At 37.3% G+C, this 15,554-nt stretch overlaps 2 protein-coding genes across 2 annotated transcripts in view; one reads left to right on the top strand and one right to left on the bottom strand.

Annotated features, from left to right (window-relative positions):
- Nucleotides 1-41: 41 nt before the first annotated feature.
- Nucleotides 42-6,972, bottom strand: LOC127636656 (vacuolar protein sorting-associated protein 26B-like). The gene is made up of 6 exons (XM_052117315.1): nt 6,541-6,972; nt 5,559-5,715; nt 5,267-5,431; nt 4,846-5,021; nt 4,497-4,639; nt 42-2,881 (listed from the first exon to the last, which is right to left on the bottom strand). The coding sequence occupies exons 1-6, from the start codon at nt 6,761-6,763 to the stop codon at nt 2,747-2,749; spliced, it is 999 nt and encodes a 332-aa protein (XP_051973275.1). The 5' UTR covers nt 6,764-6,972; the 3' UTR covers nt 42-2,746.
- A 1,160-nt stretch (nt 6,973-8,132) lies between these two features.
- The window catches only part of LOC127636811 (forkhead box protein O1-B-like), a 49,326-nt gene continuing 41,904 nt past the window's right edge, over nt 8,133-15,554 (top strand). Inside the window, exon 1 of the mRNA XM_052117558.1 lies at nt 8,133-8,883. Within this exon, the coding sequence (XP_051973518.1) occupies nt 8,326-8,883 (558 nt within the window). The 5' untranslated portion in view covers nt 8,133-8,325. The remainder of the gene's footprint in view (nt 8,884-15,554) is intronic.

Here is a 15,554-nt window from a genome sequence, read left to right as displayed (position 1 = left end):
CAGGTAAAATAAGGACACACAACACAGTGGAATTTTCTATGAGGAAAAAGATGAGGATTCTTTTAATTTGTGAAATCAGAGTAAAAACAAATGTCATACTGTATACAGAGAACATGATACAAGTACTGAAAGAGCAGTTAGATCATTTGTTTTCTGCATTCCAATTTAAATGAGCACATATGATTTCAAGAATCTTGTAAATCCCTTTCGTAAACTCTGCAAGTACCTTAAGAGCTGTCAATCAGCATTTTCTAAATCGTTTCAAAATCATATACTTACAATTCTGTAAATATATACTGTACATTCATAATATTAATATAGAAATAAGGTTGTTTATCTAATGCAGTTTAAAGCAGCACTTTTTTGCACATTGATGAAGGTAAAGAAAGTTAGGAAACATTATTCTTTTTTTTACTTCGTAGTTTTTAAAGGACACACAGTGCTAATTTATAATTATACGCAAAGTCATGGCACATGAAGACATAAAGGGCTAGAGGCATGACTATTCTGCAAAGAGATGCTTTAGTGAAAAAGACAGTGGAGATATGAGTTACATTTGGAAGTCTTTAACCATGAGCTTCATCCCTCTGTGGCAGGTACTTTTCTTCATAAGTTTTACAGTCACATTTTCAATCATCTAAATTGACACCAAACAGTAGCTGGACCTTAGTGTCTGAGCAATATGCCACATACCTACTGTAATTTAGGTTAGTTTATTTAGTTTAATGTTCAGTCCCTGACACAAGGACATTTTTTTACTTAAACGACAGGAAGAACTAGCAACAGATATTATAGTCTGACTGAAGGCAATTTATTGAATAATAATTTATCATGGCTGTTTTTTGGACAGATAAACACCCCAACTTTCTAGACATGGCAAGAAGCAATAATAAAAAAAAACACCTCTTTGAAAAGCAGCCGTAATGGCCGTGCTCTCTGAAAATGTGAAACGATTCCAAGAAATGTTTGGTAATACTTGTGTAAGCTTTTCAAAATGTTTAAGAAGAATTTGCTAAATTGTACTGTTACAATCAGAGATTGTTTTGAAATTCTATATTAGTTAGTGAATGGTTGAATCTACAACATTAAATAAGAGGGCAGCTGATTTTCAGTATTGCCCAAAAGAACAAATGTAAGACATTAAAATAATAATTCATTAATGCCTCCTAAATTCTGGAAAAGTTAAGTTTAGAGGAATTAATCGGAAGAAAAAAAAAATAACTGAGGTTGAATGTAAAATAGACTAAAACAACAGCAAACAACTTGGTCAAACATTTCTGTTTTGCCATAATCTAACATCATACAGTGATAATACTGAATTTCATTTCAATCTTTTTCTACACTTAAAAACATGGCAGGGAGAAAAGTACAAGCACTCTACCTATTAAAGAGATAGTTCACCCAAAAATGAAAATTCTCATATAATTTACTCACCCTCATGCATCCCAGATGTGTATGACTTTCTTTATTCTTCTGAACACAAACGAAGATTTTTAGATGAATATTTCAGCTCTGTAGATCCATACAAGAGAATAGTGGAAAAAACTTTAAAGGTCCAAAACGCACATAAAGGCAGCACATAAGTAATCCATAAGACTCCAGTGGTAAAATCCATGTCTTCAGAAGCAATATGATAGGTGTGGGTGAGAAACCTTTTCCACTTACACATTTTTTCTTCATTTGTTTTTGGAAATTCACATTCTTTGTGCATATCGCTACCTACTGGGCAGGGAGGAGAATTTATAACAAAAAAGGACTTAATTATTGATCGGTTTCTCCGATCATATCACTTCTGAAGATATAAATTATTCCACTGGTGTCATATGAATTACTTTTATGCTGCCTTTATGTGCTTTATGGAGCTTCAAAGTTCTGTCCACCATTCACTTGCATTGTATGGACTTACAGAGCTATTCTTCTAAAAATCTTCGATTTGTTCTGCAAAAGAAAGAAGTCATACACACCTGGAATGGCAAGAAGAGAGAATTTTCATTTTTGGGTGAACTATCCCTTTAAATTATTGTCAATATGAACTGACTAACCTCAGTTTACATAAAACACGACTGCTTACACAGGGAGATTAATTTGGTTTGTTCGTAAAATCTAAAAAATAGATATGTAAAGTAATTTTGGGCTGATATGGAGTATAGGGTATCCTCCTGAGACCCTGAAGTGCCCGTAATTGTTCTTCAGGAATGGCAACAAAAAGTAAAAAGGCATGTATTGGTAACCATAAAGTATATAAAAGTATTTTTTTCCCATAATGCATTATGATAACTATTAAAATGAACTATAAATATGAATTAAACACTGTTGCATTAGGAAACTAAAACTGAACACTGTATACAATGTATATGTTATGCAAGAAAACTCAACAATAACAAAGTATTAGAAACAGAACTTAAAAATAGACTGTATGTGGGAAAATAGAGACTGGAATGTTTTGTGATTTCATGATGGACTGCTGAGATGTTAAAAGCAAATGTAAAAGAAAAGGTAAACATCTGAGGAACAGCCCAAGAATTTGTATATATATCGATTTAAGTTTTTTTAATCTTCATATATTTATCCCTTTTTTAAAAGCTACTTAACAACTTGTTGATCATAAAGTATAATGTTTAGGAATATCATGAAATATCATGTTTACGCTGCCCCACCCGTCTTGGTTTGAGTCCATACACACACACTCTTTCTGACACATGCACATACTGTACATACATGAGATGATGAAATTCCATGGTCAGATTTAGTTGCTGTCCTCTTTAGCTTGAGCGAGAGCTTTCTCTGCGGTCGCTGAGCCCTCAAAGCGCTGAGAGGCGATGGCAGCTTGATGGGACATGCTCTTCCTTACAATGTCTCCCTTCCTCCATAGTGTGATCTCCTATATAGTTAATAGTCCATTAATACTCAAAATAGAACATAAAGACATAATTTCCAAATTTTTATACAAAAGCTGCATTACTTTGGCTAATAAACTCAGCAAAAAAAGAAACGTCCTCTCACTTTCAACTGCTTTCATTTTCAGCAAACTTAACATGTGTAAATATTTGTATGAACATAAAAAGATTCAACAGCTTAGACATAAACTGAACAAGCTTCACAGACATGTGTCTAACAGAAATGGAATAATGTGTCCCTGAACAAAGGGCAGGTAATAATCAAAAGTAACAGTCAGTATCTGGTGGGGCCACTAGCTGCGTTAAGTACTGCAGTGCATCTCCTCCTCGTGGAGTGCAACAGATTTGCCAGTTCTTGCTGTGAGATGTTGCCACACTCTTCCACCACGGCACTTGCAAGTTCCCGGACATTTCTGGGGGGAATGGCCCTAGCCCTCTCACCCTCCGTTCCAACTGGTCACAGACGTGCTCAATGGGACTGAGATACAGGCTCTTTGCTGGCCATGGCAGAACACTGACATACTTGTCTTGCAGGAAATCATGCACAGAACGAGCAGTATGGCTGATGGCATAGTCATGTTGTAGGATCATGTCAGGATGAGCCTGCAGGAAGGGTACCACATGAGGGAGGAGGATGTCTTCCCTGTAACGCACAGCGTTGAGATTGCCTGCAATGACAACAAGCTCAGTCTGATGATGCTGTGACACACCGCCCCAGACCATGACGGACCCTCCACGTCCAAATCGATCCCTCTCCAGAGTACAGGCATTGGTGTAATGCTCAATCCTTGGACGATAAACACAAGTCCGACCATCACCCCTGGTGAGACAAAACCACGACTCGTCAGTGAAGAGCCCTTTTTGCCAGTCCTGTCTGGTCCAGCGAAGGCGGGTTTGTGCCCATAGGCGACATTGTTGCCGGTGATGTCTGGTAAGGACCTGCCTTACAACAGGCCTGCAAGCCCTCAGTCCAGCTTCTCTCAGCCTATTGCGGACAGTCTGAGCACTGATGGAGGGATTGTGCAATCCTGGTGTAACTCGGGCAGTTGTTGTTGCCATCCTGTCCCTGTCCCACAGGTGTGATATTCGGATGTACCGATCCTGTACAGGTATTGTTACACGTGGTCTGCCACTGCGAGGATGATCAGCTGTCCTTCCTGTCTCCCTGTAGTGCCGTCTTAGGCGTCTCACAGTACAGACATTGCAATTTATTGCCCTGGCCGCATCTGCAGTCCTCATGCCTCCATGCAGAATGCCTAAGGCACATTCACGCAGATGAGCAGGGACCCTGGGCATCTTTCTTTTGGTGTTTTTCAGAGTCAGAAGAAAGGTCTCTTTAGAGTCCAATGTTTGAGTAAAGTGTGATCTTAATTTCCTACCGTCTGAAAGCTGTTAGTGTCTTAACAACCGTCCCACAGGTGCATGTTCAATAATTGTGAATTAATTGTGCAATAGCATGGAAAACATGGTTTAAACACTTTACAATAAAGATCTTTAAAGTTATTTGGATTTTTACAAAATTATCTTTAAAATACAGTGTCCTGAAAAGGGGACGTTTCTTTTTTTGCTGAGTTTATATTGTAGTGCGAGTATGTGCACCTGCTGTTTGAAGTAACGTCTCTCTTCTTCATCAATGAGTACGAGATTTAGGTAATATCGAACAGAGAATTTTTTATTAATGTCCCTCATGGTAGGCGTCATCTCATATCCAGCCAAGAAAAGACGGATAGGGATGGATTCACCTATAGGCACAAAGATGAAAAAGTAAATACGCATGAACAACTGTTAGTAACAAGCTTAATTTATATAAAAATGTACTTAAAATTGATTAAAATGAAATTTGATTTGTATCTTTCAGTATGCGTCATATTGAAAACAGGAGTCATTCTTAAACATATTAGTCATATGTTTGACAAAAAATACAGTAGAGACAACAGTTATAAAGTACCTCGGACAGGTGCTCCATCCATGATCTCGTATTTTGCAATGGTGTCGTTTTCGTGGTAAACATTTGGCCCGGTCCCCGTTGTCTCTCGTTTAATAATATCGATTTCCATGTGTTTGATCTTAATTCGCACCAGCAGGAAATATATCTTCCCCACAATCACATCTTTCAAGTGATACCTGCCATTTTCAAGAAGAAAAAAAATTGATGAACAGAGAAAACGTAATTATCAAGCTATTTAAATTCTATAAAACTATATTAGCATGTCCAGATTATCTACACCTAAAAACTCAAGTGTAAGCTCCATGCTTTAAATTGTAAGCTGCATCACACTACTTCTTTCAAATTAGGAACAATTCAACAAATAGTAGTTAGTAGCCATTTCATTCATAGCACTTACCCAGTAGCCATTTATCAGACTTACTTTGACTTGTTGTACTCAAATTCAATGTGTAGACAGTCCTCGATTCCCACCTCCATCTTTATGGAGGTGTTGAGTTCTGGATATGTGCTGAGTGTGTGCACTACGATGTCCATCTCTTTAGAGATGTCATTCAGTCTCCTGCTGATGATTGCCCGCAGGAAATAGCTATGGGGAATCAGAATGCATGATATTATGTATAAATATATTAAACCAGTTAGATGTGTTCTACTTTAAAAAACAAAATAACATTTAATAAGTACACAAACTATTTGGGAAGTTCATACACACGTACCGAAGTTTTACATTCTGGCCTGTGTAGGACTCATATGGTTTCTCCACATGTGTGAACTCAAAATCAAAGGTCTGAGATTGAGCCATTTCTCCAGGCCGAGCTAAATCCTTTACGAGAGAGACAAACTCATGGTGGTTTCCTCTGTCATAGTACAACTCTGGGAAAAGAAATATCATAGAAAAATATAACTACATATTTTTATGTTATAGCAGATGATGTCTTCATAAATGTGAGTGTTGTTTGAATTTGATTTGTGTATCTGTATTGTTCTTTTAAAGGAACATTCCGGGTTCAATACAAGTTAAGCTCGATTGACAGCATTTGTGGCATAATGTTTATTACCACAAAAAAATTATTTAGGCTCGTCACTCATTTTCTTTAAAAAAAAAAAACATTAAGAAAATGAGCACCAAGTCCAAATTGATTTTTATGGTAATCAATATTATGCCACAGATGCTGTCGATTGAGCTTAACATGTATTGAACCCTTTAAGAGTTCAAATTTATAATAAATAAATAAAATAAATGGTCTAAGATATAAATTAAGAATTTTATATTTAAAAAAATCAAGTTCAAAACAACGACAAAAACATTTCTTTACATGTCCTTAGAGGAATATTTTCGGGGTATTTGTGTGTAAATAGAGCCCTGATTTAACCAAACTGTGAGTTTTCAGCAAGCATCGTTTTGGAACGGTTCATTACTGTAAAACAGGATTCATAGCCTGTGACGTGCAGCCAGTGGTTTCGGCTTGTCAATAATACCGCAATTTTACAGCGGATGTGTCACGTGTCACGAGACTATGTGCTTGAAATTTGACACTTCAACATGAATCATTATTCAGAGTGAATCCACGTACGTTATAAATTTGACAAGATCGAATTAAGCGTGTAACACCCCTAAACAAACACACACATTCGAGCTGTTTGTTACATTCTAGCCCATTCGTTACTAATCATCGCTCTTCCGAACGTTCTATTTACCGATTTGCCCGACAAATTCTATTTTGATTCCTTGATGTTCTAGCCTTTTCCCTGGGTTCTTCAGCGTTACGTTGACTTTGCCAGACACTGTCTCCCCGTCGTAAAACAGAAAATATTTGTCCTTTTTCCCATCCTCTGTCTTGTGCTCAGCCTTTTTCCTTGTCTCGCCATCATTTAGAACTATGTCAATTTCAGCACTTTGTCCGAAACTGAAGAAGCTCATCCCGACACCTTGTGCTGCACCGTGGAATCCTTTTGTATTCTAACACCTGGTCAAATTCAACATCAATACAATTCCGTCTTGGTCTCAGGCTAGCTGTTTTATCTTCTGCAGTGCATTTATGTTTATAATGGGCTATTTCAAGTTCAATGTTTTGCTAATTATTCCTATGGTCACTGCGGAGGGGTTGCCAGCAATGTACACAGGCACAAGCTTCTGAAATGATTCAACTACCGGGATAGCCCACGTCAAATATTTTCAAAATAAAAGTCAATGGAAATAAAATTTAAGGAATCACATTTCATTATTTAAAAAAAAAAACGTAGCTGTAATTACATTTAGGAATATCTAGTGAAAATTCCAAACTGTTGTATTTCCCACAAGTAATCAAAAAAATATTTTTTTTTATAACCTTAATCTCATGTATAATTCGTCACCATTACCATTGTATTGGTGACGGAACCATTAGGAATGTATTTTTCTTTCTAAAAAGCAGTAATATTTTATAATAATTTTAAAATAAAAGCCATAATTTTATCATTTACTTGTAATTGTAAAATTGTCATTTTAAATATAAGAAATCTTAATCGCATGAAAAGTGGTCACCAATTAACAGATATTCACACATTTTACCCATGTATTTATTTTATACTCATATGACTCTTATATTATACTCATACATAACTGTGACAAATATTTTAGAAAAATTCAAACAACATTTTCTAAATTTTAAAAAAGTAAGAATTTCTCATGCACCGTGGTCTAGGTCAGGTGTTTTCAAACAGGGGTCCTGGTACCCCCAGTTGGCCGCAAGGGGGTGCTAAGGGGTTCCGCGAGAGAGAGAGAAAAAAAAGAAAAGAAAAAGTTTGACATTAGAGATGTTGCCATTGTTTCTGTTTCGTTCTGCTTTCTAAATGCTGGTTGGAAATCATGAGATTAATTATGATTTTATATTCTATCGACAGTCCTAACTTTTATAAATAATAATAATAACAATAACTGCATATAGGTTTTTGGTCAAAAATATTTATTGAACCTTTAGCAGTCACATTTAGCTTGCTCCCTGGGTGTTTATTAGTCCATAATCTCAGTAAAGATGCATTATTACAGTATAAAAGATTCATCATATTTGTTGTGAAAGCACTATAAAATGCATTTGAATTTAATTGAAAATCTTTCTGTTGAGGCTTCTATAAAAACATTAATAGTGAAAATATGGTACTATATATATATATATAAGTATACATATATAAGTATATGCGGTCTTGCGATTGGCTGTCACTTTAGCGGTGGGCGTGACCATCTCACTCACCTCGCACACTACAACACAGATCTCTCTATAAAACTAATTTGACTTAAAGCCGCGGTACGATTCTGATATCGCCGAGTCTTACAGTAGAAGACATAACTTTGATTAAGTAGAGGTTGGGACATAATTGTTTGTCAGATTATCTAATCATGTGTTTGACAAACTAGTGAAGATATTTTACCAGCGGATGTCAAAATCTTCACAACATTTATCATAGGTTTGAGGGAAAAGTCAGTGCGACAACTGTGATTTTGTGATGGCAGAACCGCAGCAACAGTTGGTAGACATCGACCCGGATTTTGAACCACTCTCCCGGCCGCGCTCATGCACCTGGCCGCTGCACCGACCTGAATGCGCCGAGCCGGGGAGCTCAAACACATCCTCCCCGGCACCCTCCGTCAAGCCGGAGCAAGGCATCGTGGACTTTATCAACAGTTTAAGTTTACTCGAGGAGACCGAGGACTACCCGGAGGAGAAGCCTGTGCTTCTGTGTAGCGACTTCCACTGCCAGGACAACTGCGTTCATCCCCAGCCGTTGCATCCACAGCAGCCGAATCCACAGCTGACGCACCCGCAACAGGTGCCGCCGCTCCCCGCCCCTGCCAGCAACTCCAGCCCTGCAGCCGCCCAGAGGAAGAGCAGCTCGTCTCGTAGGAACGCATGGGGGAATATGTCATACGCTGATCTCATCACCAAGGCGATTGAGAGCTCCCCTGAGAAGCGGCTCACCCTGTCTCAGATCTACGAGTGGATGGTGAAGAGCGTGGCTTACTTCAAGGATAAGGGCGACAGCAACAGCTCAGCCGGCTGGAAGGTAATTGCTCTCCAAGGCCAAGCAGAAGTGTCATTTAGGCCGGTGTAGTGCCATTTGTGATCCCATAGTACAGTATGTGCATAAGTTTATAAAGCTTAATAGATTTAAAACCTCACACAAACCATTAAGAAAAAGCTTACGCACATTTAAAACATCCTTGTTATGTTACAGAATGTGTCCATGAATGTAGTTTCATGATTTTTACCTTAACATGAGATGAAAACATTAATAATTCTCATATGAAAAGATTTGAAAAGTGGGGAACACATTAAAGGGCCGTTCACACAGAACACGTCCTTGCGTTAAAAAATAAAATAATAAAAAAAAGAAGCGTTTTAACAGTTCAAGATTCCTTTTACTTCTTTTTTTAAAGATGTCCTCCTACCGCATGTTTACAAAGGAGAGCAATTAAAAACATTGAAGTATGAGTTTGTGAAAAGTCTTCTCAACATTTGCTGGACGGATTTAGATTTTTTTTTTTTTACATTCTGATTAAAAATACTTAGATTTGTTTTATTATTATAATTTTCACTAGGCACCTGGAAAAAAACAATATATGACAGTAACAACTGGCCCTCCATAGCAAAAGTAAATAAATAAAATAGTAACAGATTCCCTCTATGTGAAATTGGGTGACGTGCGGTTTGTTATGGAATTTAAGGCGCGAAAGAGGAGGGAGCAGTGTTGCCAACTTAGCAATTTTGTTGCTAGATTTAGCAACTTTTTAGACTACCCTAGCAACTTTTTTTTTTCAAAAAGCACCTAGCAACAAATTTAGCAATTTTTTAAAAAGATTTGGCAACATTTAGCAACTTTTGGAAAGTGACTCTAATCCAAACAACACACGGCAAGGGCGTGGTGAGCTGGTACCTGCATACGTCAGGGCAAGGGCACCACAACTTCCAATAGGAAAATTAAACTGCAGTAGCCACCGTTCAACCTGAACAGGGCAGCACTCAGACGTTTTTACACCATATATTGTAGAATTAAAACACTTTATACCCAAATGTCAAAACATTTATGTCAACAAAATTACTTGAATAAATGAACAGCATTAATAAATCCCCAGTCTTACAGGTCATTAACTAAAAAAAGTTGTTTTAGGTTAGTTACCCTTTAAGATCGCTGTGGAAATGTGAAAACAGGAAGACAAAAGACAACGAGCGCAGGGGCGGGGCTACATAAGGTCTATATAGCCAGGACACAGAGGCTGCGCAGGCAGGCAGCTTGCAAAAACTTATGACATCAAAAAACATTGTGCTACAGCAAAGCATATAAATCAAAACCATATAACCCCGCAAAGCAGTCTACATTACCGCAGCTAGTTAAGAAAGTGGATAACTCCAAAAGTGCAGAAGCTACTATGGCAATGTTCATTGCAGAACACTGTTCACTGCTAGCATGCGACCATTTGTCGCATGCTATGGTATGGCTTGCAAAGCTGCCTTTTCAGATTCTGTTGCAGCAACAAACTTCCAAATGTACCGCACCAAGTGCACAGAAATGATTAAGGGAGTATTGGCTCCTTATTTTCTGAAAAGGATAACATCAGATGTGGGGGATGAGAGGTTCAGTCTCCTTTTGGATGAGTCCACTGATGTCAGTGTATCAAAATACCTGGGTGTGGTGATTCGGTATTTTAGTGCTAAAAAAAGAACAATTGTGTCCACATTTCTTGGGCTGGTTGAATTGGAGGCGGGCGATGCCAGATCAATAGCAAAGGCAATAGTTGAGTTTCTTGAAAAGTGTAGCCTTAAAAAGGAGAATCTTCAGGGTATTGGCACTGATAATGCGTCTGTGATGACTGGGGTGCACAATGGCATACACAAGATTTTAAAGGAAGAATGTGCTTTGCCCAATTTGGTACTCATCCGCTGTGTGTGCCATTCTTTACAATTGGCTGTCAGTGCAGCATCCAAAGAAACCATCCCTAGATGTGTTGAATACTTAATCAGGGAAACCTACAACTGGTTTTCTATTTCCCCAGAACGGTGAGAGGCATACAAAGCAGTGTATGCCACCATTAATTGAAAAAGTGTTGTTTGAATTACTTTTACAAATGCTGTGTGTGTGTATTTCAAATAATATCTATGTATTACATAATGGCGTAGTTTTGCGTTGGGATTACGTAATGAGGTCATAGCGCAATGACGTCACAACGTCATTTAGCAACTTTTAGCAACAAATCGACCTGCCTTTAGCAACTTCCGCTGAAAATTAGTTGGCAACACTGGAAGGGAGCTCAGTGCGTGTTCAGATTCAAAAGAATGTGTTTCAACCCAGTATCAGCTGCTTAGTTGGTGATGGCAGGTCAGTTTAGTCATTGTTTAATATACTTGACTGAAGAGCTTGTTTTGTGGTTTGCCTTTTTTACCTTCAGGTGCCAAACTGAAAGTAGAGGGAGGTTTTAACGAGGCCATTAAAAAATCTGGCATCCTCTCATTTAAACATATTAAAAGAACATTAACATTAAAGGAATAGTTCACCCAATATGAAAATTATGTCATTATTTACCCACCCTCATGTTGTTTTAGCCCAATATGATTCTCTGTCCTCCATGGAACACAAAAGGAGTTATTTTGCTAAATGTTCTGGCTGCTGTTTTCCATAGAGTGAAACTAAATGGGGACTGGGGCTGTCACGTTCTAAAAAGGATGGAAATGTACCACAAAAGTGGTCCATATGACTTGCTCTATATTTTACTGACATTTGGGCTGTTAGAGACCAGACATTTTTTAATTAACCTCAATTACTCCTTTCAGAATGAATTCCAATAGTTGATTCCAGACTAATTTTCTCCATTCTTGAGTGAAAACGAGAAGCAAAGTAAAATCTCATAATAAATGGTACAATATAAAGCATTCTTTACACTATTTATGATTCTGGGTTGTTAACCTCCGAGCTTAGAAGTCGACTCTAGGAATCGAAGAATCAATTATTTTTGGGATTGTCTCCCAGTCCAATTTGACATCGAACCAGTCATGATGTCTTGACTTACCATATTAGAATGTATGTAAATACGAATGAAATGTAATAGATAGAACAGTGTGGAAGATTTTCAGCGTCTGGGGTTCAGAAGACTCTCATTGTGAGTATTGAGGGACCGTTTTAACTGTGATTTTTGTGTTGTGTTTGGAGCTTGAAGGCCCTCTTCCCCTTTTAATTATATTGTGTAAAAAGGATTAATTTCAAGATCGATAAAAGGTAAATGTTTTTGTCTAAGAAAGAGAAAAGGAAAAGAAGAGGGTAAGCATGCAGTGGTACTCTGCCTGTAACTTGGTTGATAGACGTTTTAGGACTCAAACTGTATGTTCACCAAGGAATGTGAGTGAACTGTGGTCATGTTCATTGGTTTCAGTCATCTGACCTACAGTATTATACTAGCACACTGAACACACATGCAATGGTTTGTAAGTCTCGTGATTTAACTATACATTTCTAAAGCTCCTGTGGTGCTTTGAGGGGCCTAATGACTAAAACCATCTTTCACATATCCAGGGGTCGGCCTCATTTCTCAGGAGTAAGGTGAAGCAAACAAAGAATGGTTTCAGTGTTGAAAGGGTTTTTGTTAACCTGTCATTTATTTCTATAGCAGTGTTTTTTCACTCTGATTCACTTCTCCATACAAACAATTTTTTTTTCTTTGCTATGTACGGTGCGTAAATGGAAATACAAATCCTTACCGTCACATATGTCTGGGCCTCCTCCCATCACTAAGCTAAAAATACCTGCAGGATTACCTGTCATTACATGGAGACTCATCTATCTGAAAGGTGTGGTCTACCCTCTCTCTACCATTGGCTCTACACGCCACGACAAATCATTGTCTGGTTTCTTACATCTGTGACGTCATAGTGTCAGCATTCCAATCACTCATAGGATGTTTCTGTCAGGTTCTAGGGGCTGGACTGTTCTTTATCATCATTCTGTCTACATACCTGAGACTAAAATGGTATTCTGCTTCCTGTCCAGTAGATTCCAGCCTGTGTTTGCCCCATTAGACTAACATAATGAAACTTGAGCACCAAAATATAGTGTTTGCCATAGTGCTGTTCAGTCACTGTCTATATAATATATGAGTATTAACAGATCATTTTTTTAACCCGTGCATTTGAGAATTTGCATTTTACATTTCCAGTGTGATGAACTCATTGACTCATTATTTTATTTGACGGGCAAAAGTTAAGACTTTTTCCTTATATTTCTGAGATAAACTAAACATGCACATACTGAGGTCATGTGCCATCTACATAGCATATTGATGTTTGAAACATTTATTGTATTATGTATACTGTATTTAAAAAAAAATTGTAAACCATATTTAGTGTGTACTGCACAGTATGCCATAAGCAACGTCCTAGTGTTCCATTCCGAACATGGTAAACCTAAGGAGAAAAAAAGAGCAAACAGTATTTAGTGTATACTGGACAGTATGCAGTAAGCAGCATGCAAGTATTCCTTTCTGTACAAGTCAAATTGTTCAGTGGAGGAAGATGCTGATCCAAAGAGAGATGCGTATGTAGTAAAATCAGTGCTTTTTTTAAAAAAACAACGTCCCTAAAGCAATGTTCACAATTACATTTATGCCTCCCATCTGAACTAGAATGCTGTTTTCCTCCACTAAAATCATTACGAAAATGTTATCATTATTTTAATCGCTATTTTTCTCTTGGCTGATTTTATTTTATTGTTGCATATTAAGTACTTTATTTAAAAGAAAATAGTTAACAGCATTAAGAATCAGTATACATTATACTGTACAGTATGCAGTAGGCAGTAAGCTAGAATTCCATTGCAAACATAACCAAGGAGATTGAGAGATGCAAATGCTACCCTGGAGTTTCCCAGGGGTCAGGGGTCAAAATTAAAAGGTAATGCCACCAAGTTTGTAAAGCATGTCATAGGAGTCCATATTTATCTCCTAACAGTCAAAGCAAAATAATGAGAATGGTGTTTAAACTCATTTTATGTGTTTTTGGCAACTAGTATGTTGTTTCATAACTTTCCTGTGTTTTTAAATATGCACTCCATTGTTTTATGTACCTTTAATAGTCAAACACATGCATACAGTGCAGGCAGAATTCCATACAGGTCAGTTTAGCAACAGCACTGCCAAGTGCCCTCATAACCACCATGGCTATTTTGTGAAGGAAAAAAAAAATTCGCTTTCTATTTCTTAACCCTGGCAGTCTGTGCCCATAGCTAGAACTGTATTTATGTGTTTGTGGTAGAGTGATAGTATCTTGTGTGTAATCCTGACACAAAGAATCAGTGCTTGCTTTCCTTTTCTAATTGAGCACATACCTTTCCATTCATTTTGGTTTATTATATTATATAGGTTTATTTCATGTTTATTCATAATGACATGAAGATTACTTGCCTGAAATAATAAACGCAATCATATGGTTTTTATTATGTTACTTTATAAAAAAAAAAAATGCTTTCTCACTTCTCTCTCACTTTCCCCCTCTTAAAAAATGTTTAACTGAGCCCATCTTACAGCAGATGAACCCTGTTACCTCTAAACGCTTTCAAGTTCACCATAGGTTTTAACCTCTCCCAGTAATACACAAACAAACATGCAAGCTGTATATTTGTACTATAGAATTTTCAGAGTATTTGAAAGGCACACACATAATATTTGTTTAAGCTTATCTTAAAGCAAATACTAAATTGTCTCTTAGTTTGTTGGTCAATGAGAGTTTCGGCTGTAAGTGAACTGTCCACTAATTCTTCACTAACTAGTCACTGTTGACCTTGACTGATTGTAGATAAGGCCTCGTCCACAATTTTTTGGTTTGGTTTTTCATTACCTAACATCATCTTTTTTTAAAGTATATGGCACTAGAGAGCATTTTCGAAAGTATCAGTTTTCACAATAATGTGAAATAATATAAGCGGTGAACAGCTTGAAGCTCAAAAAATACAAGAAGCATAGTTTTCTTCAATCAAAGCTTTATTTATGCAAAATTAGATTTTTGTATGTGAAAACTTGAAAACGTCAGCGGCTGCGTCCAAAACCAGAACAATGTTGCCCCCGGAGGCTGTATATGGAGGTAGGAAGGGACCAAGGCACGTCCAAATCCAATGTTCTCGCCAAGGTTACTATAGTTAACTAAAAAGAAATTAAAACTAAAATTAATTTTTCCAAAAACTAAACTGAAACTATCATTCATTGCTTCAAATCTAACTAAAACGAAATAGAAATTATCATAAAATATTTTAAGTATTTGTTTTTAAAACTTTGTCTTGTTAAAAATTATTTTGTAACATGCACATCTCCATCTGTTGCATCGCGAACATGCCATCTACTGGCCATGAGTTTCGTGTGTGTGTGCGCCCACATTTGGTTATGTGCTGAATGTTTCAAGATTAATGAATTAAAGATTCGTTTTTTTAACCCTTCATCCATTAATGTTCAAAAAATAAAGGGATTCATGCACTCATCGACCACTTTATTAGGTACACCTGTACACCTACTTATTTATGCAATTATCTAATCAGCCAATCATGCAGATATGGGTCAGGTGCTTCAATTAATATTGACATCAACCATCAGAATGGGGAAAAATATGACCTCAGTGATTTTTACCATGGCATGATTGTTGGTGCCAGACGGGCTTGTTGAGAATTTCTGTTGATCTCCTGGGATTTTCACACACAACAGTCTC

Source organism: Xyrauchen texanus, chromosome 44 (genome assembly GCF_025860055.1).
Source record: "Xyrauchen texanus isolate HMW12.3.18 chromosome 44, RBS_HiC_50CHRs, whole genome shotgun sequence".
In the NCBI taxonomy this organism is placed as follows: domain Eukaryota; kingdom Metazoa; phylum Chordata; class Actinopteri; order Cypriniformes; family Catostomidae; genus Xyrauchen; species Xyrauchen texanus.
Note: the sequence above shows the minus strand (reverse complement) of the source record. Positions and strands in the feature narration are given on the sequence as shown.

What these genes read in the sequence shown, in the direction of transcription:
- LOC127636656 (XM_052117315.1), bottom strand. Translation starts at nt 6,763, where the DNA reads ATGAGCTTCTTCAGTTTCGGACAAAGTGCTGAAATTGACATAGTTCTA. An exon ending in AGAATTTGTCGGGCAAATCG is followed by an intron (nt 5,716 to 6,540) that starts GTAAATAGAACG and finishes TTCTTTTCCCAG; the next exon opens with AGTTGTACTATGACAGAGGA. An exon ending in TTTGAGTACAACAAGTCAAA is followed by an intron (nt 5,022 to 5,266) that starts GTAAGTCTGATA and finishes TGAAAATGGCAG; the next exon opens with GTATCACTTGAAAGATGTGA.